Source organism: Phyllobates terribilis, unplaced genomic scaffold (genome assembly GCF_046119375.1).
Source record: "Phyllobates terribilis strain yellow unplaced genomic scaffold, ASM4611937v1 Scaffold_1__5_contigs__length_1240528914, whole genome shotgun sequence".
NCBI classification, from domain to species: domain Eukaryota; kingdom Metazoa; phylum Chordata; class Amphibia; order Anura; family Dendrobatidae; genus Phyllobates; species Phyllobates terribilis.
The window spans coordinates 21,404,071-21,428,739 of NW_027362761.1; the positions used below are offsets into that span (position 1 = coordinate 21,404,071).

At 47.7% G+C, this 24,669-nt stretch overlaps 1 protein-coding gene across 1 annotated transcript in view; it reads right to left on the minus strand.

Annotated features, from left to right (window-relative positions):
• The window catches only part of JAK3 (Janus kinase 3), a 792,993-nt gene that overhangs the window by 196,034 nt on the left and 572,290 nt on the right, over nucleotides 1-24,669 (minus strand). The window contains exon 20 of the mRNA XM_073658556.1: nucleotides 8,978-9,102. Within this exon, the coding sequence (XP_073514657.1) occupies nucleotides 8,978-9,102 (125 nt within the window). The remainder of the gene's footprint in view (nucleotides 1-8,977; nucleotides 9,103-24,669) is intronic.

Sequence of the window (24,669 nt, forward strand, 5' to 3'; positions counted from 1 at the left end):
TGGCGCAACCCAACTGACATGAATTTAAACCTATGGTGTCCATTGGCCATTGGTAATTTCCACAATGGATCTTTCAGAGAGTTGTGGCTTCCGTTCGAAAAAGGAGCAACAACTCAGATGTGAACAAAGCTTTCTGCTTGTGTTTGTATTTTAAGTGTTCAGTTTGGTTTAAGGCTGCGTGCCCACTATGCGTTTTTCAAGCGTTTTTGCCGCGGAATTTCCGCAGCGAAAATGCTTAAAAAATGCCCGGTAATACGTGCCCCATGGTCCACAATGATTATCATTGTGGAAAAATATGCAGCATGTCCATTAATTTTGCGGACACGCAGCGTAATTGCCCCCATTGACTTGCATTGGACCGCGTGACATCCGCATATCATACGGTTCAATGTACGGATGGTACCCGGGTTTGGAGAAGAGGAGACTCTCCTCCAGACCCAGTTACCATAGAACCTGTTAAAAAAAGAATTTAAAATAAAAAATAAAGATTATACTTACCTTCCGATGGCCCCCGGTCTCCATAGCGATGCGTGCGGTGAGTTGTATGGGTCGCGGTGGTGTGAAATGACCTGCCATGATGTCATTTAGTCATGTGACAGGTCACGCAACCGCTAACGTCGGCGGTCGCGTGACCTGTCACATGACTAAATGACGTCATGGCAGGTCCTTAAACACCACCACGACCGAAACAACAGACCGGACACTGGAGAAAACACTGAGGGCCATCGGAAGGTAAGTATAATCTTTAGTTTTTATTTTTTACCATTCTTATTCTTTTTTTTAACTATTACTTGGTCACACTATATAAATCCATGCCGGTTGCATGGATTTATATAGTTTGACCAAGTTGTCAAGCACTTTTCCAAGTGATGCTAAAATCGCTTGGAAAAGCGCTTGATAACCCGCATGCAGAAACGCTTGACAAACGCTTCTACCTGGCAGGAAAAACGCATGTAAAATCCGCATGCGTTTTTCCTGCCAGGGAGATGCAGAAAAAATATGCAGCATTTCTGCATCGTGGGCACTAGGCCTAAGGCGGAGAGGAGAAAACACTTGGGGCCATCAGAAGGTAAGTATAATCTTTATTTTTTATTTTAAATTCTTTTTTTAACAGGTTCTATGGTAGCCGAGTCCGGAAGAGATTCTCCTCTTCTCCAAACCCGGGTACCATCCGCACATTGAACAGTATGATATCCGCATGTGCACATGTGCTCACACGGATAATATGCGGTTCAATGCAAATCAATGGCGGCAATTACGCTGCGTGTCCGCAAAATTAATGGACATGTCGTGTATTTTTCGCGGCATGTGCACAGCACATGCGGATTATCATTGGGGACCATGGGGCACATATTACCAAGCGTTTTTTAAGCCTTTTCGCTGCGGAAATTCCGCGGCAAAAACGCTTGAAAAACACATAGTGGGCACGCAGCCTAAATGGGTTTAAGGCTATGTTCATACACAGCAATTTTGCAGTGTTTTTATCTGCAGCCAAAACCGGTTCTCTTGGCAGTAAAAATGCTGCATTTAAAATGCAAGATTTGCTGCATTTTTGCTGCTCTTTTGATGCAGCTTACGAGTGATTTTTCTACAGCACATATTTAATAAAATTTGTTTTATTCACCATAAACGAATGACTAACTGTTTTCTATGGGTCAAACTTTCTTTCTAGGGGTGACATGCTGCAGATTTCAAAAATGCTACAGTTCTACAATTCAGTCAGGGAAAAAAAAATCTGAAATCCCATAGCTTTTGCTTTTGTCAGAAAAAAAGAAACGCTGCAAAAATATTGCCTTAGTGTGAAAACTAAGTAATAAGAAAGGTCATAATAACCTATTGATAAGTGGGGGGTGTGACCTCTGGGAACTAAATTAATCTGCAGAACGGGGAACTTTTAATCCCGTTATGTAGGGTTCACATGTCAGTTTACAAAATTGTCAGTTTCATCCAATTTTTTTCTCACTTGTCATTCGTGTTCTGTCCGCATGCTGTCTGTTTTTTTTTTTTTTTCAAACAGCAGCAGTTAGTAATAATTTACAGGACCATTTACAGTTTCCTAGTTACAGAATTGGAATGTATCTGACGCGCCCCCTGGGACATATTCCTTTTTGAGGGGAATACCCGGCACCGGATCAGATGGGGGGGTTGTAGTCTCCGAGCGGCTGTGACCCGGTCCCGTGCCCAGGGCGTCAAGCTCAGTGTTATGTGGCAGCTTTACAGATGTTACTAAAGTTCTTTTGTGTCGACTACGCCACCCGTTGTGATGCGGTCACTGTGGCCGCCGCTGCAGCAGGGTCCGCTGAGGCTGATGGTGGATGCGCAGCTTGGTGGGATAACCCCCAACGGGAGGGGTATAGCCTCAGAGGGGACAGGCGCAGAGGATGGGGGTTGTGGTGGTGCGATGCAGCAGGCAATGAAGACAGACTCGGGTTGTGCAGTTAAGGGTGTTTACTTACTGCTGATGTTTCGGTCACTCCAGCTGCTAGTGACCACCCGAGCCGTGCTGCGTCCACCAGGTCCTGGATCCAGCCAACCCCCAAACAAGTCCGGAGCGTGGCCCTGAGCTCTCCCTCTGTCCTTTCTTCAGCCGTCCCCACCAGGGATTCACCTAGGTCCAGCTCCCTCGGGCCTTCTTTTGGGACACCCTTGGCCTTGGGTTCCCTGACCCTCCACGTGGTGTGCCTTCGGGGTGAATGTGGTGGGTGACCGTGACAGACACTGCCCACGGTCTCCGGTCTCTGGCTGGGGAATGTCTTTGCCCCCACCAGCTTGGGTTCCGGTACCCTCTTGCTGACTCCTCACCCGGTGCTCTAATTTGGGTTCTTGGGTCCCTTCAGTCTTCCCCCTCTGGGTCTTTCTCTGCTCCACTCTCTCTCTCTCCAGGGCTGCTGTTTCCTTCTCTCTCCTCTCCAACTGACTTGTTCTCAGCGTCTGACCCTGATCTAAGTTGGTGCCCTCCTTATATATCCCTCTATGTGTGAGCTCAGGTGACCAGCACCCAATGAGCTCCTATCACTACCCAGACTGCTCCCCCTATCTGCCCCTACACTACATGGGATGTACCACCCCCCTCCCACTCCAGCCAGGAACAGGCTCGGTTGTACCTGCACATTTCTAAGTGGGAGTACCGTCGGCCTGCTCCTCTGGAATGGGATGTATGTAGTGCATGCAGTCTATCTGAGCTCAGTTCCACACTCCTTCCTTACCCGGGAGTGGAATATCACACCTCTGGGTTGAGGTGCAATTCCCCTGTAGCAGCCGAATCCTCAGGGTGCTACATTCCCCCCTGGTAAATCACAGCACGTCCTCGGGCTGTAAGACATAAAACACCAAAACATACAAAATTTTTATATGAACATATAAAACATATCAACATTATATATATATAAAACTTTTTATATAAACATTCTCGTAGACTTCTCTTGTCTCTGGTTCCTCCTCCGGACACTGTGCAACGTGTGTCCGGGAAAAGTGCGACAGTCTCTTAGAAAAACTGGTTTTCCTATAAAACCGGTAGGGGGCGCTTTAGGAAGCGCAACTATATACAGGGGAAGTTGAAAGTTGGCCGCTCTCAGTCCTCGGCCAGGTAGAGGGTAGGGAATGGCTGCTCACAGTCCTCAGCCTGTAGGATGAAGGGGTTAACGGGTAAACAGTTCCCTGGTCCCAACGGGGACTATTTTAGCAGCAGCAACAGTTCCAGTTTCAGTTTCAGTTTCTATATACCCCGATTGGGTAACTATTTACAGCTCCTGCTCTGCCGCACTCAACGGCGTCTTCCTCCTGCTCTTTCTTGATATGATGTTTCTTCAGACCCGTCCGGGTCCTCTGGCTCCTCCTCTCCGTACCGCAACTCCTCCTCCGTCAAGCGGTGTACGTGGAGGGCGTAAGGTCCTTTGGCACACTTGTGCCGGGTGAAAGTGACCTCGTCTCCGACGTAGAGGTCACGGCCTTTGTGACCTTCCGGCAGGTGGGACTCGACGTCTCTGCGGGTCACAAAAACGTCACCGCGGTTGTTACGGTCCCGAATAAAGCCCCACCCATGCTGCGGGTTGAACTTTATCACTGTCCCGATGGTGCGGGGACAATGCGCTGCACGGGGGTTCCTCCTAGTCCGGCTCTTCTGCTCCGCGCTCTGGATTTGGGCCTGTTGTTCTCTGACCCGCCTCTCCTCCCGTTCTCTCTTAAACTCTGCCAGCTGTTGACGGCAACACTCTGTACGTTCAGCTGCGGCTGCCCGAGTTTCTCCGGTGAACCCCATCAAATCTTCTCCCGTGGGGTCCCACACGAATTGGGCTTCTGCTAGAGGAGGCGAGACCCGAGCCACGGGCTTCGGAGCCGGGATTAGGGGCTCACACAAGGGCCCTAGTCTTTGCTGCCGCTCCAGCTCAGGGTACCCTTCGGGCCAGATGAAGGGCCGCCCGTCCGGCCATGTGAGCTGGCCGAAGAGGTCCTCCCCCAGGTGTGGCACCCTAGGTATTGCGGGCGCGGGCGCGGTGGTGGTGGCGCCCGGGTTGCCCAGGCCTTGCGGCCAGGCCTGGGGCACCTGGAAGGTGAAGGGCACCGTTAGGACGGCGGCGCCCTGGGCTACCTGGCCTTGCGGCCAGGCCGGAGGCTCCGCGGAGGTAGGGGGCGCTGTTGGTGGTGCGGCGCCCGGGGGTACTAGGCCTTGCGACCAGGCTGGTGGTAATTCCTGCTTTGTCACGCTCCGGGTCGAGGCGCGTGACGTCACAGGGGTCGCTGCGGCGGCTTCCGGTCGGGGCCTAGTCCATGGCGGTGACAAGGCGGCTACGGGCACAGCAGGGGGACTTTCGGGCTCTGCGACGGGGAGCTGGGGCAGGTGGGCGGTTTCACGGCTTGGGGTATAGGCGTCCCCTTTACCTGCCTCCATGCGTTCGGCTCCCTTCTCGGCGCCGTCTCCGGCCTTGGGTCCTCCCGTGCCATCCTCAGAGGCGGTCTGCTTCCTCTTCCAGGGTAGCGTGCTCCGTTGACTGGTCTCTGCTTGCTGGGCCATCTCCCGACTCCACTCCGCCAGTATCTCGCGCTGTACCCGGGCCATCCTCCTTGCGAGGCCCTCCAGGGCAGTTTGTGCACACTCCCGGTCTCGGGGGAGCTGCGCTAGGATCTCCGCTAGACCTAGCGGGGTTGTGGACTCTAGCAGGCTCCTGACCATCGGGTCGGTGCTGCTCTGCTCGGCTTCCGGCAGGCTCCTGGCCAGCGGGCCGGTGCTGCTCTGCCCTCCTTCCTCGGTCTCTAGCAGACTCCTGGCCAGCGGGCCGGTGCTGTTCTGCTTTCTTTCCATCTCCGGGTGAGCTTCTCCGCTACTCCTTGTTAGACCTCTTGCCTCCGGGTGCGCTCGCTCCAGACTCCTCCAAGCGACACCCATCTTTGTTCTTCTCTTTCGTCTGCTCCCACTTCGAGGGCGGTCCCGGGGCAACTCGGTGACTGTCAGCTCCAGGGGGAGTTCTTTCACGCTGACAGACACCTCCAGCATCACAGTCTCTGTTGGTGGGGGCGGTTTCCACTTTTGGCGCCATTTTCTGTCCCGGCCCACGATGGGAGGTGGCCTCTTGCCCTCCTTTGGCACGCCCATAATGGCGTCCGCTGCTCTTCCAAGGCGGGAAATCTGCGGTTTTGGCGGGAATCGCTTCCCAGTGGCGGGAAACTCTGCAGATGGCGGGAACAAGTTGGAAATGGCGGACAATCGGCGGGAAACGACCGGTGATGGAGTCCGATGGCGTGGACCCTCCGGAACCGGCGGGAGACTTCTTTCTGAGGTAAACTTGCACTTTTCTTCAGGCACGCAGTACCCGGGTGTTGCGGGCACGTAATCCTGCCGACTACGCCAAAGTATACGCGCCCCCTGGGACATATTCCTTTTTGAGGGGAATACCCGGCACCGGATCAGATGGGGGGGTTGTAGTCTCCGAGCGGCTGTGACCCGGTCCCGTGCCCAGGGCGTCAAGCTCAGTGTTATGTGGCAGCTTTACAGATGTTACTAAAGTTCTTTTGTGTCGACTACGCCACCCGTTGTGATGCGGTCACTGTGGCCGCCGCTGCAGCAGGGTCCGCTGAGGCTGATGGTGGATGCGCAGCTTGGTGGGATAACCCCCAACGGGAGGGGTATAGCCTCAGAGGGGACAGGCGCAGAGGATGGGGGTTGTGGTGGTGCGATGCAGCAGGCAATGAAGACAGACTCGGGTTGTGCAGTTAAGGGTGTTTACTTACTGCTGATGTTTCGGTCACTCCAGCTGCTAGTGACCACCCGAGCCGTGCTGCGTCCACCAGGTCCTGGATCCAGCCAACCCCCAAACAAGTCCGGAGCGTGGCCCTGAGCTCTCCCTCTGTCCTTTCTTCAGCCGTCCCCACCAGGGATTCACCTAGGTCCAGCTCCCTCGGGCCTTCTTTTGGGACACCCTTGGCCTTGGGTTCCCTGACCCTCCACGTGGTGTGCCTTCGGGGTGAATGTGGTGGGTGACCGTGACAGACACTGCCCACGGTCTCCGGTCTCTGGCTGGGGAATGTCTTTGCCCCCACCAGCTTGGGTTCCGGTACCCTCTTGCTGACTCCTCACCCGGTGCTCTAATTTGGGTTCTTGGGTCCCTTCAGTCTTCCCCCTCTGGGTCTTTCTCTGCTCCACTCTCTCTCTCTCCAGGGCTGCTGTTTCCTTCTCTCTCCTCTCCAACTGACTTGTTCTCAGCGTCTGACCCTGATCTAAGTTGGTGCCCTCCTTATATATCCCTCTATGTGTGAGCTCAGGTGACCAGCACCCAATGAGCTCCTATCACTACCCAGACTGCTCCCCCTATCTGCCCCTACACTACATGGGATGTACCACCCCCCTCCCACTCCAGCCAGGAACAGGCTCGGTTGTACCTGCACATTTCTAAGTGGGAGTACCGTCGGCCTGCTCCTCTGGAATGGGATGTATGTAGTGCATGCAGTCTATCTGAGCTCAGTTCCACACTCCTTCCTTACCCGGGAGTGGAATATCACACCTCTGGGTTGAGGTGCAATACCCCTGTAGCAGCCGAATCCTCAGGGTGCTACATATCCATAATACAGCAGATGCAATATAGATGGTCCGTATCGGATCCATTTTTATCTACACACACATATAGTTGAATGGGCGAGTATGACCTGACAAAAAAACTAGTGCATGTTGCAATTTTTTTTACAATCAAATTTGGTAAGTGAAAAAATATTCCTCATCTGCACTGCCTTATTGAATAACATTGGTTTGTGTGCTGTTGCTTTTTTCTTACAGTGAACTTGTCATATAAAAAAGCGCTATTAACCTGCAGATATAAGGTTAATTTGCAGGTAAATAGCATTCTGAAGCCACCTAGCACTCGCACTGAGAGCCCACTGCCTCGAGGAAATTAACTTTATTCCTCCTGGCAGTCTTGGGCTTTCAGTCATAGGGGTGTGCAGGCGCGGCTTCAGTCACTGCTCAGTGCAGAGTGGGCGGCAGCTGTAACCATGCCCCCGGCCCTGACTGACAGCTGACTCTAATGCTTTATGGCTTTTATTGTATAGGTTATATCATTTTTTATTTTGATAGATTGAACTTTTGTGCACACGGTAATACAGACAATTTTTTTGTATTATTTTTTATATTCAAAGTGGATAAAATGTATTTTATATGTTCTTTATTCTTCTCATTATCTTTAGTCCCCACAGGGAGTTTGAATCCATGGTCGCTTGTTCTATATACTTCAGGTATGTAGGAAAATCATAGGTTCCAAAAATAACAAGCCCTCTCATGGATACATTAATAGGGAAAATTAAGTTTAGTCTCAGATTGTGGACATGAGAAAAAAAAAAGCTGGGAGCTTAAGACTTTAAAGGGGTTGCCCACTACTCAGACAACCCCTTCTCAATCTCTTTGTTTCCCTCCAGTATAATAATAACACTTAGGGCTTGCTCACATGAGCTTTTAACATGGCTGAGTGCTTTCCGATGTACCAATTTGGCATGAGAAAACAATCACAGCATGCTGCGAGTGCATCCTTTAATTAGACCATGCACACCCATCAAAGTCTATGGGTGTGTGTAAAACATCAGACTGTACTTGGATGTCATCCAAGTATAGTCCGATATATGCGGACAGAGACAATGGAGAAGATGGAGAAATTAAGTTCTTCATCTTCTCCACACCTGTGTTGTGATTCTCTCATGCAAGAGAATCGGATCACACTAAGGTGACACTTGGCTCAAACTCTGACAGAGTTTGAACAAAGTGTCATTAGTATAATCGGCCCGATTCTCTCGCATGAGAGAACATACGGACGTCTGACCGCAGCCTTATATTCTCCTCCTGGTGCAGGCTTTGTTTTAGTGGTGTCAGCACTGGCTCTCCTGGGGCTAATATCATGCAATCCCTGCAGTGAATCAGCGCTGGCTTCACTCTACCTTCCTTCAGACAAGTCAGACAACATAAGGAAGTCAGAGCTGCCGCTGCTCTCTCACTTCTTCTGGATGTCTGTTTTGTCTGTAGGGTGGGGCAGTGAAGCCAGTGCTAATTGGCTTCAGGGATTGTGTGACATAAAAATGTCATGCAAACCCTGGGAGAGCCAACAATGCTGGAATGGCATCAGCACTACAGGTAACTAAAGGGGTTATTATATTATTGGGGGGAAACAGAGATTGAGACAGGGTTATTTGAGTAGTAGACTATCCCTTTAAACTCTTAAACTCCAAGCTTTTTTTATTTTTATCTCCACAATCTGAGACTCTGTGTCTTCTCTATCAAATTATCAATATAAGGGTTTGCTCTTTTTGGAACACAGGTTTGGTCTGAGGTGAGTATAGGTGTTATTTTTTTTACTGGGGGGGACATAGGGATTAAGTAGGGGTGGTCCGAGTATTGGACCACCTCACTAGATTCTAGTTACTCTCCTAGCCTAATATTTACAATATAATGTAATAAAATTAATAGTTGCTTATGACACCATGGAACTACAAAAAAAGAACAAACCTTGCAAATTTGAGATGCATAGAGAAGAAGATGATGGAACCCAAGCCCATCCTGATTCTTAGGAAGAAATTCCTGCAGACTTCCATTAGGCAGATATTCCATGACCAATTGGAAACTACGTCGACCTGAAAACAAAGAAAGCAGTAAAAAAAAGAAATTAATCCCATTACTGAGCAAAAAACATCTCAAAATCAGCAGATGTATTTTTTTGACTAATGCCTGTAGTCTTGATGACAATGACTTTTTTCCATAGTCTTCAATCTTCAAATATTTAAAATGGTTACAAGATGAAAACAAGTTATCACCTATCCATAGGAAAAGTGATAAGGTAATGATCGGTAGGAGTCCAACAGCTGGGGCCCGCACGAATCTTCAAAATGAGGAATGCACAGGGGCCCTCTTCTGTCTGTGTCCGCTCCAGCTGCTGCCTCGGACAGGTCAGCAGCAAATATGTTTCATAGGATCGGATTCTAAGAGATACAGAAGGGGGCTGACTAAGCTAATGAGGTGAGTCCAGACAGAAAGCCCCTGGTTGACATCACCAATACAAAAGTGAGTAAATTAAGTCAGAACTAAAGAAGCTACACCATGTGGCAAATATTAAAATTGGATAATCCATGTAGTATAGAAAATGTATAGTTTTTCCTGTAATCAGACACCCCCCCGCCATGAAAGGGATCCAAGTTAAAGATTTCCGTTCAAGTAGCTATGCCACTTAGTGATGAGCGAGCATGCTCGCTACTGCTCGGTGCTCGCCCGAGCATCTCACTGCTCGAGATGCTCGGCGCTCGCCGAGTATTTCCGGGTTGCTCGGGCGGGAACTCGGGTCCCCTCCCTGCATGTTTGGCGCTCTTTAGAGAGCCAATGAACATGCAGGGATTGCCTACCATGCACTGTAATGCCGTAGCCATGTTGGCTGTGGGCATTACAGTGATTGGCTGGCCGCACAGCTTCATCAGGTCTGTATCAGACCTGGCGCCGCCATGCTCGTCACAGTCACTCCGGATCAGACAGTGTAGGGAGAGCTGCTGCTGTGTCAGGGAGAGATTTGATCATGTATTAGGTAGTGTAGGGAGAAAAAACATACATTACACATATCCATCTTAACAAATAGTCCTTCTGAGGACTAATCTATCCGCAGAGATATCAGGCAGGCACGGTGTATAGGCAGGCAAGGTATATAGCAGACTGCAGTGCATATAGCACAAGAGGCTCCATTCCAATTCTGCCTTCTGCTGCTGTTAGATATTTCTATACAAAGGCACAGGTCTCAGGGGCCAGGAATACTTTTCTTTGGATCTTAATCTTCATTATTTGCTTAAAAAGCAATCCAGAGAACACCATTTTTTCTGTGCCATTTACTTGTTGGCACTGAAGAATACAGCCAGGTCCTTTCCATAATACAGCGCTAGAAATCCAGCTATTTAAAACTCTGTTTTCTCCATCAAACGGATCACATATACGTTGTCAGAAAATACTGCCATTTATGGCCTCCATTAAAAATGTCCTTTAGTGTGTCAGTGAAGCAATTCCCACCAGTTTGCTGTTCAAACTACTTACCTACAGGCCAGGTATTTAAAACTCTGTTTTCTCCGTCAAATGGATCACATATAAGTTCGCTCCAAACTCAGTCATTTGTAGTGAACGTGGAAGATACTGTCCTCCATTTAAAATGGGCAAGGCACGTGGCAAGGGATGGGGAACTGGACGTGACTGTAATGCAGAGGTCGAGGACAAGGCCGTGGGCAAGCCGATATTGTGCCACAACAAACACCCACATCTTCTCGCCTGACCTTCCTGCCCCAATTTCTAGGGAACCACCACACACCACTATTGAACACAGAGAAGTGTCAAAAGGTTGTTGGTTGGATAGCGGATAATGCTTCCAGTCACTTAGCCACCACCACCCTGTCTTCCACATGGTCAAGTCTCAGTAGCCGTGAGTCTGGACTGCATATTCCTCATCCTGATCCTCCTTCCTCCCACCATGCCGAGTACCCAGAGAAAACCGATTTCACACTTGGACACTGTGAAGAGCTGTCCACTTTTCCATTTATAGATTCGGGCCTCTCGCCCTGTCCACTTGAAGAGGGGCAAGAGGAGATCGCGTGTAGCGATGCCCAAATATTTGAGCAGACATGGTCACGCGAAGGCGACGGTTGGAAAGCGTCACAAGAGGTGGATGATGATGAGACACAATTGCCAGAAAGTCAGGAGGAGGACCAGGGTGCGGTAGTGGAAGACGAGGTGGTGGATAATATAGTAACTGACCCAACCTGGCAGGAGAACATGCAGAGCGAGGACAGCAGCACACAGGGGGAGGGAGGCAGAGCACCCCAACAGGCAGGAAGAAGCAGTGTGGTGGCCGCATACAGAAGGCAGGCAAACGTTCCCCGTAACACCAACACGAAGGAAGTTGCCAGTACAACTTTTAGGTCTTCCCGAGTCTGGTTGTTTTTAAAAGACTCTGCCAATAACCCTAAAAAGGCCATTGGCACCACCTGCCAGGCCAGCATCAGCAGGGGTGGAAAAACTAGCAGCTTGACCACCACCAGCATGATCTGATCAGGCACATGGCAGCAAAGCACCTGACTTTGTGGGCCGAACCCCAGGGTCCAGGAACAGTGTCTGCGGGTGGCACCATTGCTTCTTCCGCTGTTGTGCATGCAAGCCAATCCCCTGTCCATGGTGCATGCAAAGACGCCTCCTGCCCTGCACCTGTCGTTGCAGACTCTCGAGTAGCAGCATCAGGAAGCATATCCATGTCCTTGTCCCAGCGCAGCGTTCAGTTGTCCATACCCCAGTCCTTGGAACGCAAGCGCAAATATGCAGCCAACGCCCCACAGGCCTCACTACTAAATTCTCACATTTCACGACTGCTTGCGCTCGAAATGTTGCCTTTTAGGCTCGTGGAGACGGAAGCATTCCGCAACCTGGTGACGGCGGCCATCCCTCGGTACTCGGTCCCCAGCCGCCACTATTTCTCCCAGTGTGCCGTCCCTGCATTAGACAAGCACGTGTCCCAAAACATTAGTCGTGCTCTCAACAACGCAATTACCGGTAAAGTCCACCTAACCATGGACACGTGGACAAGTGCTTGTGGGTAGGGACGGTACATCTCGCTGACGGCACACTGGGTAAACATAGTGGAAGCCGAGACCCAGTCGGACCTTGGGACGGAACACGTCCTCCCGACGCCAAGGATTGCGGGCCCTAGGCCAATCAGGGTTGCCCCCACGGTCTACAGCTCCTGCACCTCATCCTCTTCAGCCTCCTCCTCCTCTTCAGCCTCCATCTCCAAAATGACCACATTAGTCACAAGCTGGAAGCTCTGCAGCACTGCCTCGGCCAAGCGGCAACAGGCTGTGCTGAAGCTAATATGCTTAGATGAAAAAACGCACAATGCTGAAGAGTTGTGGACAGCTCTGAAAGAGCAGGCAGATCTGTGGCTCACACCGCTGAACCTACAGCCAGGCATGGTCGTGTGTGACAATGGCCGGAACCTGGTGGCGGCTCTGAGGCGAGGAGAACTCACACACGTACCATGCCTGGCCCATGTGCTTAACCTCATGGTTCAGCGGTTTCTCAAATCCTACCCGAAGCTGCCGGATCTGCTTGTTATAGTACGCCGCCTGTTTTCCCATTTTAGAAAGTCAGCTACAGCTTCCGCCACCCTTGCAGTGTTTCAGCAGCGTTTGCAGCCCATTCCTTGTGTTCTTTAGCCTAAACAAGTCTCTTCTGCTTGTTTCCTGTCCTTAGCAGTGGTTTCCTAGCAGCTATTTTACCATGAAGGCCTGCTGCACAAAGTCTCCTCTTAACAATTGTTGTAGAGATGTGTCTGCTGCTAGAACTCTGTGTGGCATTGACCTGGTCTCTAATCTGAGCTGCTGTTAACCTGTGATTTCTGAGACTGGTGACTCGGATAAACTTATCCTCAGAAGCAGAGGTGACTCTTGGTCTTCCTTTCCTGGGGCAGTCCTTTGTGAGCCAGTTTCTTTGTAGCGCTGGATGGTTTTTGCAACTGCACTTGGGGACACTTTCAAAGTTTGCCCAATTTTTCGGACTAACTGACCTTCATTTCTTAAAGTAATGATGGCCACTCGTTTTTCTTTACTTAGCTGCTTTTTTCTTGCCATAATACAAATTCTAACAGTCTACTCAGTAGGACTATCAGCTGTGTATCCACCAGACTTCTGCACAACACAACTGATGGTCCCAACCCCATTTATAAGGCAAGAAATCCCACTTATTAAACCTGACAGGGCACACCTGTGAAGTGAAAACCATTTCCGGTGACTACCTCTTGAAACTCATCAAGAGAATGCCAAGAGTGTGCAAAGCCGTCATCAAAGCAAAAGGTGGCTACATTGAAGAACCTAGAATACAAGACATATTTTCAGTTGTTTCACATTTTTTTGTTAAGTATATAATTCCACATGTGTTAATTCATAGTTTTGATGCCTTCAGTGTGAATGTACAATTTTTATAGTCATGAAAATACAGAAAAATCTTTAAAAGAGAAGGTGTGTCCAAACTTTTGGTCTGTACTGTATGTACCATCCTCCAAAACTTTGAGGACTCCACCAAGATGGTGAGCGGCGATGACGTCATAATTAGCGTCACCATCCCGCATCTCTGTCTTCTGAAACGCTCTCTGCTCACAATCAAAGCGGATGCATTGCAGGCGAAGCACGATAAGATGGAGAAAGGAACCATACAAGGTGATTACACACAGCCCAGCCTCATCTCATCCCAACGTGGATTGGGTGACAATGAGGAAGAGGAGGAGGAGGAGGAAAGACAGGAGCTAGTTTCAAGCACTATGGACGGTACTACATGCACAGCTGTCATACCGTCTGTTCAGCATAGATGGCCAGAGGACACAGAGGAGGAGGAGGAGAGCATGGTCAGTCATCCTCTTGGTGAGGACACGGAAGTCTTGCCTGTTAGTAGTCTGACACACATGGCTGAGTTTATGTTACGCTGCCTTTCCCATGACCCTCGCGTTCTCAAAATTTTGGGTGACAGTCATTACTGGTTGGTGACACTTCTAGACCCACGCTACAAGGAGAAATTTATATCTCTTATTCCTGAGGCGGACAGGTCTACAAAAATGGGGCAGTACCAGAAGGCCCTTGTTGCGGAACTATTAAAAAAATTCCCATCTGAAAACTCTGGCAGCAGAGGGCACACTTCGTTGGACAACCAGGGAGTACAGGCGAGAGAGACACAACTTCAATCCAGCAGAGGCAGGGGAACACTGTCAAAGTTCTTGGAGAGTTTTCTCAGACCCTCCCATCACACAGGCCCTGAGGGGCGGGGTACTCTCACAAGGAGTGCAATGTTTGGGGAGATGCTGAGGGAGTACCTTACCAACCATACCAACGTCCTCCGTAATTCCTCTGTGCCTTATAATTATTGGGTATCCAAGCTGGATACGAGGAATTAACTACCTCTCTATGCCTTGGAGGTCCTGCCCTGCCGCCAACGTTTTATCAGAGCGGGTTTTTAGTGCCGCTGGTGGAATTATACCTGATAAGCGCATCCGCCTGTCAACTGAAAATGCTGACAGGCTTTTCTTATAAAAATGAACAAGGGCTGGATTGGTCCAGACTTCTCAACACCACCGAATGATGTCAGTAACATAAACTCAAATCCAGTGTCTTTTCTTGGGAGGTGTATTCCCATGCACCTTTTCACACCCACACATGGGTATACGCTTCCTGATTTTGTCTATTTGCGCTTGTCCTCCTCCTTCTCCTCATCCTCCACCACCATATCACCAGGGTGACCGTGGTCCGTGATGCAACACCCACATAATTTTTTTAAAGGCTGGTTATGATGCCCATAAAAACATTTTTTATACAGTATGTTCATGTATACCCCCCAGGGGTAAATGTTTGTCAGCCCATACACTTAGTCCATGGGCATTACAAGTATAGGATGCCCGCTCCTTTCTAATGGGAACATTTTTTTATGAGGCCCTCCTCCACGTCTCTTCCAAGGGGCATTGAAGTGCCTCCAAATTTTTGGCAGCCCTTGCATTCACTGCATAGGCCAACACTATGGGAGACTCTCTCCTTTCTAATGGGAATTTGTCGTTACTGTGGCCCAGCTCTGTGTGTCTTTAAATTCTTAGTGGGGTTTTTCCTAAAATTGGTCAGCCGTTGGACTCACTGCATACCCTATAACTGTATAGCAGACCCTCTCCTTTCTAATGGGAACATGTCGTACTTGCTACTGCGGCCCTGCTCCGTGTGTCTTTAAATTCTTAGTGGGGTTTTTCCTAAAATTGGTCAGCCGTTGGACTCACTGCATACCCTATAACTGTATAGCAGACCCTCTCCTTTCTAATGGGAACATGTCGTACCTTGCTACTGTTCTGCTCTGTGTCTTTAACCCCTTAAGCCCCGAGGGTGGTTTGCACGTTAATGACCAGGCCAATTTTTACAATTCTGACCACTGTCACTTTATGAGGTAATTACTCTGGAACGCTTCAACGGATCCCCCTGATTCTGAGACTGTTTTTTCGTGACATATTGTACTTCATGATTGTGGTAAAATTTCTTCGATACCACTTGCGTTTATTTGTGAAAAAAACGGAAATTTGGCGAAAATTTTGAACATTTTGCAATTTTTAAAATTTGAATTGTTATGCCCTTAAATCAGAGAGATATGTCACACAAAAGAGTTAATAAATAACATTTCCCACATGTCTACTTTACATCAGCACAATTTTGGAACCCAAATTTTTTTTGTTAGGGAACTATAAGGGTTAAAAGTTGACCAGCGATTTCTCATTTTTCCAACAAAATTTACAAAACCATTTTTTTAGGGACCACATCACATTTGAAGTCAATTTGAGAGGTCTTTATGACAGAAAATACCAAAAAGTGACACCATTCTAAAAACTGCACCCCTCAAGGTGCTGAAAACCACATTCAAGAACTTTATTAACCCTTCAGGTGCTTCACAGGAATTTTTTGAATGTGGAAGAAAAAAATGAACATTTAACTTTTTTCACAAAAATGTTACTTTAGACCCAATTTTTTTATTTTCACAGGGGTAACAAGAAAAAATGGACCCCAAAATTTGGTGTGCAATTTCCCCTGGGCACGCAGATACCCAATATGTGGGGAAAAAACACTGTTTGGGCGCACGGCAGGGCTCGGAAGGGAAGGAGCGCCATTTGACTTGATTGTAAAATTTGCTTGAATAATTAGCGGACACCATGTTGTATTTGGAGAGCCCCTGTGTGCCCAAACATTGGAGCTCCCCCACAAGTGACCCCATTTTGGAAACTATACCCCCCAAGGCACCTATCTAGATGCATAGTGAGCACTTGGAACCCCCAGGTGCTTCACAAATTGATTTGTAAAAATGAAAAAGTGTTTTTTTTTTTCACTTTTTCATTTTTACGCTCATGCATGGTAGGCAATCCCCGTAAAGTTTTTTTGGCCGTGAATCATATGGGGCAGAGACTCGAGCATGTCACTCAAATACCCACAATACTCAATGCATACCAGAGCACCCGATGCAAACTCAAGTAGCGAGCACTTGCGCTCAACACTAGTCGCCATATCGTCATCTTTTTTTCTTACTTTTGAAAAAAATCCCAACCCCATCACAACCCTAACCCCAACCCTAACCCTAACCCTAGCACAACCCTAACCCTAGCACAACCCTAACCCTAGCACAACCCTAACCCTAGCACAACCCTAACCCTAGCACAACCCTAACCCCAAACCCAGCCCTAACCCTAGCCCAATCCTAACCCAAGAGTTTATTTTTGACGCCGTTCCTCGTGCGGTATAAGTGATTAGACGACTTTATTCTTCGGGTCGGTGTGATTACAGCAATACCAGAATCATATGGGGTTTTTATGACTGACAGCTGTCACACACTAAAAGACGCATTGTTTGTAAAATATAGTTTTTGCACCGCCATATTTTGAGAGCTATAATTTTTCCAGATTTTGGCAGATAGTCATGTGACAGCTCGTTTTTTGCGGGATGAGTTGACGTTGTTATTGGTGCCATTTTCAGGCACGTGACATTTTTTGATCGCTTTCTATTCCGATTTTTGGGAGGCAGAATAAACAAAAACCAACAATTCAGGAATTGTTTTTTTTGCTTTTTTTTATTCTGTTCCGCGTGTGGTAAAATTGATAAGGCAGCTTTATTCTTCGGGTCAGTACGTTTACAGTGGTACCACATTTATATCGTTTTTCTATGTTTTGCACTTTTGCATAATAAAAGCAATTTTATAGAAAAAAATATTTTTTAGCATAGCTTTATTCTGAGAGCTCTAACTTTTTTATTTTTCGGCTGATGGAGCTGTATGTTGGCTTGTTTTTTGCGGGACGTGATGATGTTTTCAGCGGTACCATTTTTATTTATATTTGTCTTTTTGATCGCGTGTTATTCCATTTTTTGTTTGGCAGTATGGTGATAAAGCATTGTTTTTTGCTTCGTTTTTTTTTTTTTTTTTTAACCGTGTTCACTGAAGGGGTTAACTAGTGGGACAGTTTTATAGGTCAGTTTGTTCCGGACGCGGCGATACCAAATATGTGTACTTTTATTGTTTTTTTTTTTTTTTTATAATAATATTTATTGATGGGTACATTATATTTTTATTTTTGGTGGATTATTATTATTTTTTTTAATTTATTATTTTTTTTTTTCACTTTCTGAATGTTTATATACTTTATTACTTTGTCCCATTCTGGGACTTTCACTTTTTTTTCTCTGATCGCCTGCATGGCACAGGAATGCAGCACCATCCCTGTGTCATGCAGGCTGACAGCGCTGGACAGGGAGAAGATTGTTTGAAGATGCACTGCGCATGTCCAAACAATCTTCCTGCTGTCTGGTGACCCGGATGTTGTCATGACGACATAGGGTCGTCATGGCAACACCCGGGAAGCCTTTGCAGACAGCGCTGGAAGCCGGAAGAGGAGGTGAGTATCGGCGATCACCTCCCCTTGCCCCCGCAATGCTGCGTTCGACTTCGATCGCAGCATCGCGGGGGTTAATGTGCTGGGAGCGGTGCAGGACCACTCCCTGCACATTGTCACAGCTGACACCCGATACTATCAGCTGACACCCGGCGGCGATCGCGCCCGCACAGCCTGTGTGCGCGCGCGATCGCCATGACGTACTAATACGGGTCTGGCTCTTAAGTCCCAGGACACAGACGCGTATTAGTACGTCAGATGTTGTTAAGGGGTTAAATTCTTAGTGGGGTTTTTCTCAAATTTTGGCAGCCCTTGCAGTCACAGCATGGGCATTAACACTATAGGAGACCCGCTCCTTTATAATGGGAACATTTTTTTTTACTGAGACCCTCCTCTATGTCTCTTCAAAGAGGTATTGGGTTGCGTCCAAATTTTTGGCAGCCCCTTGCAGTCACTGGATACGCAATAACAGTATAGGAGACCCACTTGTTAATAATGGGAACAACAAAGCATAGCCGGCTGATGGCATTTTAAGAATAGTAAGGGCCGTATGATATCCCTGTAAAAATAGGCTTTATGACTTTCAGAGTCCCTCCATCATAAATAAAAAAGGATGTGTCTGATGATGTGTCACACACCACATTGCCAGATAAGGTTGTAAGATGTTGAAATGACATTTCCCGGTGAATGCATTTGTCTTAAAAAATAACGTAAAATAACAAAACAATAGGATCTTTCTTTAGTATAAAAAACAGCGTCACCAATTTAACAACAATGTAATCACATTGTTCAGCTCATGCACCTCCTCCTCCATCTCCGAAATGACCACATCGGTCACAAGCTGACAGCACTGCCTTGGCCAAGCGGCAACAGGCTGTGCTGAAGATAACATGCTTAATGCTTAATTGACAAACCGCCCAGCGCTGCAGAGTTGTTGAAAGCTGTAACACAGCAGCCTGATCTGTGGCTCTCACCGCTGAACATACAGCCAGGCATGGTCGTGTGTGACAATGGGCGGAACCTGGTGACGGAGAAATGACAGCCGGGGTAGATACGGTTTCCCTCTATGCCAGTCCTTTCACCAAGCTAAAGAATATGGCTGTGGTGAAATACAACTCCCACTGAGAAGCTGTTTCAGATTGAAAAACATTGTGCCCACCAGAGGATTTGATCCTGAGGGCTAACATTTCTCACCCGCTCAAGAGACTCAGTAGAAACCAAGGCACACCAAAGGATTCTCTGGTGGGACCGTCCAACCCTGCCGAGAAGCAGTCCTGGCTAAGAAAAGTGTGTGGGAAGGTTCCCGGACACTCTATGGCTGCTTTTTTACTGAGGAGGAAACGCGCGCAAACACAGGGAAAACATACAAAGTCCTTGCAGATGTTGTCCTTGCTGGGATTTGAACCCAGGATCCCAGCGCTGCAAAGCTTCAGTGCTAACTAGAGATGAGCGGTGTTCGACTAGAACTGTTCGCCAATCTCAAATTCGAGCTGTTTTGGGCGGTGTTCGAGTTGTTCGACGAACCCGAACGATTTGCAAAAAATTCGGCTGTTCGATAACTGTTCGTGCACCAAAAGCGTGTCCTGCATGTCTGGCGCTATTTAGAGCACCAATCATGCAGGGATTGTCTGCCACTCACTGTAATGCCACAGCCATGGTGGCTGTGGCATTACAGTGATTGCCCAAATCGATGGGAACAGTGCCAACAGTGAAACATGAAAAGCCGGCAATTCAGCAGCGGCATACACCTGTACCCGACAATTTAGAACCGAAAGAATAGAGCTTCACACGTAGATTAGATAGATAGAAACAAGTCAGCCACATATATACGAAGTACAGTGAAAGTGCTGCTTACTGTACTTGTCATTTAGTGTAAAGGATTTATCAAAAAAAATAATAGTGTTTTCATGCACCGTCTCTTTAAAAAAGCCGGCCGGCAATTCAGCAGCGGTACCCGACAATTTATAACAGAAAGAATAGAGCATCACACATAGATTAGATAGATAGAAACATGTCAGCCACATATATAAGAAGTACAGTGACAGTGTTGCTTACTGTACTTGTCATTTAGCGTAAAGGATTTATCAAAAAAAATAATAGTGTTTTCATGCACCGTCTCTTTAAAAAAGCCGGCCGGCAATTCAGCAGCGGTACCCGACAATTTATAACAGACAGAATAGAGCTTCACACATAGATTAGATAGATAGAAACATGTCAGTCACATATATATGAAGTACAGTGATAGTGTTGATTACTGTACTTGTCATTTAGTGTTAAAATAAAGGATTTATTATTAAAAAAATTGGCGTGGGGTTCCCCTTAATTTTAGGCTCTAGCGGAGGTTAAGCAGACGGCTGGGGCAGATGTTTGAAGCCTGGGAAGGGGGTAATACCCACGGAGCTTCCCAGGCTACTAATATGAGCCCCCAGCTGAATACATAGCCTTTACTAGCTATTAAAATGGGGGACCCCCCAAAAAAATGACGTGGGGTCCCCCCTAATTTAATAGCTAGCAAAGGCTAGGCAGACAGCTGGGGGCTGATATTAATAGCCCAGGAAGGGAGCCATGAATATTGGCCCCCTCCCAGGCTAGAAACACCAGCCGTCAGCCGCCCCAGAAATGGCGCATTCATAGGATGCGCCAATTCTGGCACTTAGCCTCGCTCTTCCACGCTGCCCTGGTGCGGTGGCAGGGGGTAATAGGGTTGGGGTTGATGTCAGCTTATAATGCCAGCTGACATCAAGCCCAGGTTAGTAATGGAGAGGCGTCTATAAGACACCCCCATTACTAACCCCATAGTCAAAGTTAAAAAAAACACAAACACCCAGAATAAAGTCCTTTAATTGAAATAAAGACACAATCCTTTATTGTTCTAAATTAAACCATACTTACCGTCACGCCCATTCCAGCTGAAGCCAACGATCTCCTGCAATAAGTAAGACCCAGAAGGAGTTTAGGGAATGCAGTCTCATGTGCTTTACAGAAACCTGGCTGCATGAGGAGGTCCCAGATTCATGTGTCTCGGTACCAGGGTTTCAAATGGTTCGGGCTGATAGAGAGAGAGTTAGATGCGGCAAGAAAAAAGGTGGAGGAGTGATACTCTACATTAACAACAGATGGTGCAATCAGGGGCATGTAACTGTTAAGGAGAAACATTGCTGTCCAAATATTGAACTGTTAGCAGTGGGCCTCAGGCCTTACTATCTGCCTAGAGAATTCACTCTTGTTATTGTAGTTGTGATGTATATACCACCATGTGCGAACCCAGAGGCTGCTGGGGATGTGTTGTCAGGGGTGATGGCCCGGCTTCAGACTAAACACCCAAACTCTCTAACTGTAATTTCTGGGGATTTCAATCGAGTAAAGATCTCATCTGCAATACCAAAGTTCTATCAATATGTCAAATGTCCTACACGGGACAACAACACACTGGATCTCCTCTTTGCTAATGTTAAGAATGCTTATTCATCGGCTGCATTACCCCCCCTGGGGAAATCTGACCACAACCTCATACTATTGTCTCCTGCTTACCAACCAGACGTCCGCAAACAACCAGTGACAATTAAAAAGATAAGGAAGTTGTGTCCAGCAGCAGAGGAGGCGTTACAAGACTGCTTTGATTGTACAGACTGGGAGGTGTTGTGTACCATGAAAGAGAATTGTGATGTTAATGAGATTACTGGCAGAGTTACTGATTACATCAACTTCTGTATGGACATTGTAGTACCTGTTCAAGAGATTCGGTGTTATGCAAACAATAAGCCATGGATTACAAAAGAGTTGAAACATTTACTAAACATGAAAAAACTGGCTTTTAAAAGGAAGGACAAGGAGGCATTGAAAATTATACAGCGAGACCTAAAGGGGAAAATTAAGATTGCCCGTGAGGCATTCAGAGTTAAATTAGAAAATCAATTTGCACGAAAAAGCTCCAGAGAGGTGTGGGCTGGAATGAAGCTAGTGACTGGGTTTAAGGCAAGGTCGGAGCAGGTGGGTGGTGGACTTAGAATGGCTAATGAAATGAATGAGTTCTTCAATAGATTCAGCAATAAAGGTGCGGTAGCAGCAGGGAAGGGGGAGGAGGCCGGGGAACAACTAGCTAAATTAACAGGGGGTGAAATAGATCATTTCTCGGTCTCCAAAAATGACGTGAGGGACCAGTTTAGTAAGCTGGCCATTGGCAAAGCAGCAGGGCCTGACGGTCTCAGTCCACGTGTCCTCAGAGTGTGTGCAAATGAGTTGTGTACTGTCTTCCAGCATCTCTTTAACCAGAGCTTACAATCAAAGAGAGTACCAGTGCTATGGAAGACTTCCTGCCTGGTGCCGGTTCCCAAGACTACCTTCCCGACTTCCCCGGGGGACTATAGACCGGTGGCCTTAACATCGCATGCGATGAAGTCCTTGGAGAGAATAGTACTTGCTCACTTGTGTCCGAGGGTGATGGCGCATACTGATGCTCTTCAGTTTGCGTACCGGCAGGGACTGGGGGTGGACGATGCTGTAGCGTCTCTGCTACAAACAGTACATTCCTTTTTGGACAATGATGGAACCACAGTGCGTGCTTTGTTCTTTGATTTCTCTAGTGCGTTCAACACATTACAGCCACTCTTACTGCGTGGAAAGTTGATTAAAATGGCGGTGGATGAGGGACTTGTGAATTGGATAATTGACTACCTGTCGGATAGGCCACAGTTTGTTAGGTGGGGGACGGCTACATCAGATAGTGTACTGAGCAGTGTCGGAGCCCCGCAGGGAACAGTGCTGTCGCCATTCCTCTTTACATTGTACACAGCTGACTTTCAGTATAAATCAGACCGTTGTTACCTCCAGAAGTACTCGGATGACTCTGTGATAGTTGGCGGTATTGGGAAGGACCAGGATGAAGAGGAATATAGAAGGGTGGTTGCGGACTTTGTAGTATGGTGCCAGGCTAACCATCTAGAACTAAATGTTAAGAAAACCAGGGAGTTGGTGATGAGCTATGGAAGGTGCAAGAAGGTATGCCTACCTGTTACCATTGACGGTCAGGATGTGGAGATGGTGGACAGTTTCAAATATTTGGGGGTTTACCTGGATAGCAAGCTAGACTGGAAGTGCCACGTGGAGAAGGTCTACAAGAAGGGGATGAGTAGATTGTACTTACTAAGGAAGTTAAGGTCTTTTAATGTGTGTGGCAAAATGCTTGAGGTGTTCTACCAATCCATTGTGGCTAGTGCCACCTTTGCGGCAATAATTTGCTGGGGTAACAGTGTGCGTGTTGCTGACGCCAACAAGCTCAACAAACTTATAAAGAAGGCTAGCGCGACGGTGGGCCTACAGCTTGGGACTTTTGAAGAGGTGGTAGAGGAAAGGATTAAGAAGAAGTGCAGAGCTATAATGGGCAACAACACACACCCGCTTTATGAACTGTTTGCGAAACAGAAGAGCACATTCAGCAATCGCCTAATACAACTAAGGTGTAAAAAGGAAAAATACAGGAGATCGTTTGTTCCAACAGCTATGGGGGTGTTTAACAAATGTCTGAAAAGCAATGTCTAAAGTATTCCAAATGTTATGTTATCATATGTGTCATGTTCGAGATCTGTGTTCTGCTGCTGTGATACCGCAATTTCCTACGGGATAAATAAAGTATATCTTATCTTATCTTATCTTATCTTATAAAAGAAAAATAATAAAGCAACCTCATCCTTACCTTTCCATGGTTCCCACGACAGCTTCAGCTCTGCTACATCGAGATGACAGGCTGGACCGCAGCAGAACGCTGCCATCCAGCCTCTCATCCCGCAGACACTGAGAAGCGCAGGCTTGCTTGCGCTGCTCAGCGTCTCTCTGTGACGACATCCAGATGAGCCGAGTTCCATGTCCAATGAACTCGGCTCACCTCATGCACGTCACTGACAGCGTGGGAAAATTCTCACGCTGAAGCGGTGAGTGCAGGAGAATTCTCCCACGCTGTCAGTGACGTGCATAAGGTGAGCTCATGTCCAATGAACTCAGCTCACCTCCTGCACGTCACTGACAGCGTGGGAGAATTCTCCTGCACTCAGCGCTTCAGTGTGAGAATTCTCCCACGCTGAAGCGCTGAGTGCAGGAGAATTTTCCCACGCTGTCAGTGACGTGCATGAGGTGAGCCGAGTTCATTGGACATTAACTCGGCTCATCTGGATGCCCTCACAGAGAGACACTGTGGAGCGCAAGCAAGCCTGCGCTTCTCAGTGTCTGCGGGATGACAGGCTGGATGGCAGCGTTCTGCTGCGGTCCAGCCTGTCATCTCGATGTAGCAGAGCTGAAGCTGTCATGGGAACCATGGAAAGGTAAGGATGATGTTGCTTTATTATTTTTCTTTTATTTCAGGAGATCGTTGGCTTCAGCTGGAATGGGCGTGATGGTAAGTATGGTTTAATTTAGAACAATAAAGAATTGTGTGTTTATTTCAATTAAAGGACTTTTTTCTGGGTGTTGTGTTTTTTTTAAATACTTTACTAGAAATTCATGGTGGTCATGTCTAATATTGGCGTGACCCCATGAATTTCGGGCTTAGGGCCAGCTGATAATGCCAAGCTGGCCCTAACCCCTTTATTACCCAGTGAGCCACCGCATCAGGGCCCTGGATGAGTTGGGTACAGCGCCAGAAGATGGCGCTTCTATGAACGCGCCATTTTCCGGGGTGGCTGCGGACTGCAATTTGCAGCGGGGGTGGCCCAGAAAGCTTGGGCCTCCCTGCGCTGCGGATTCC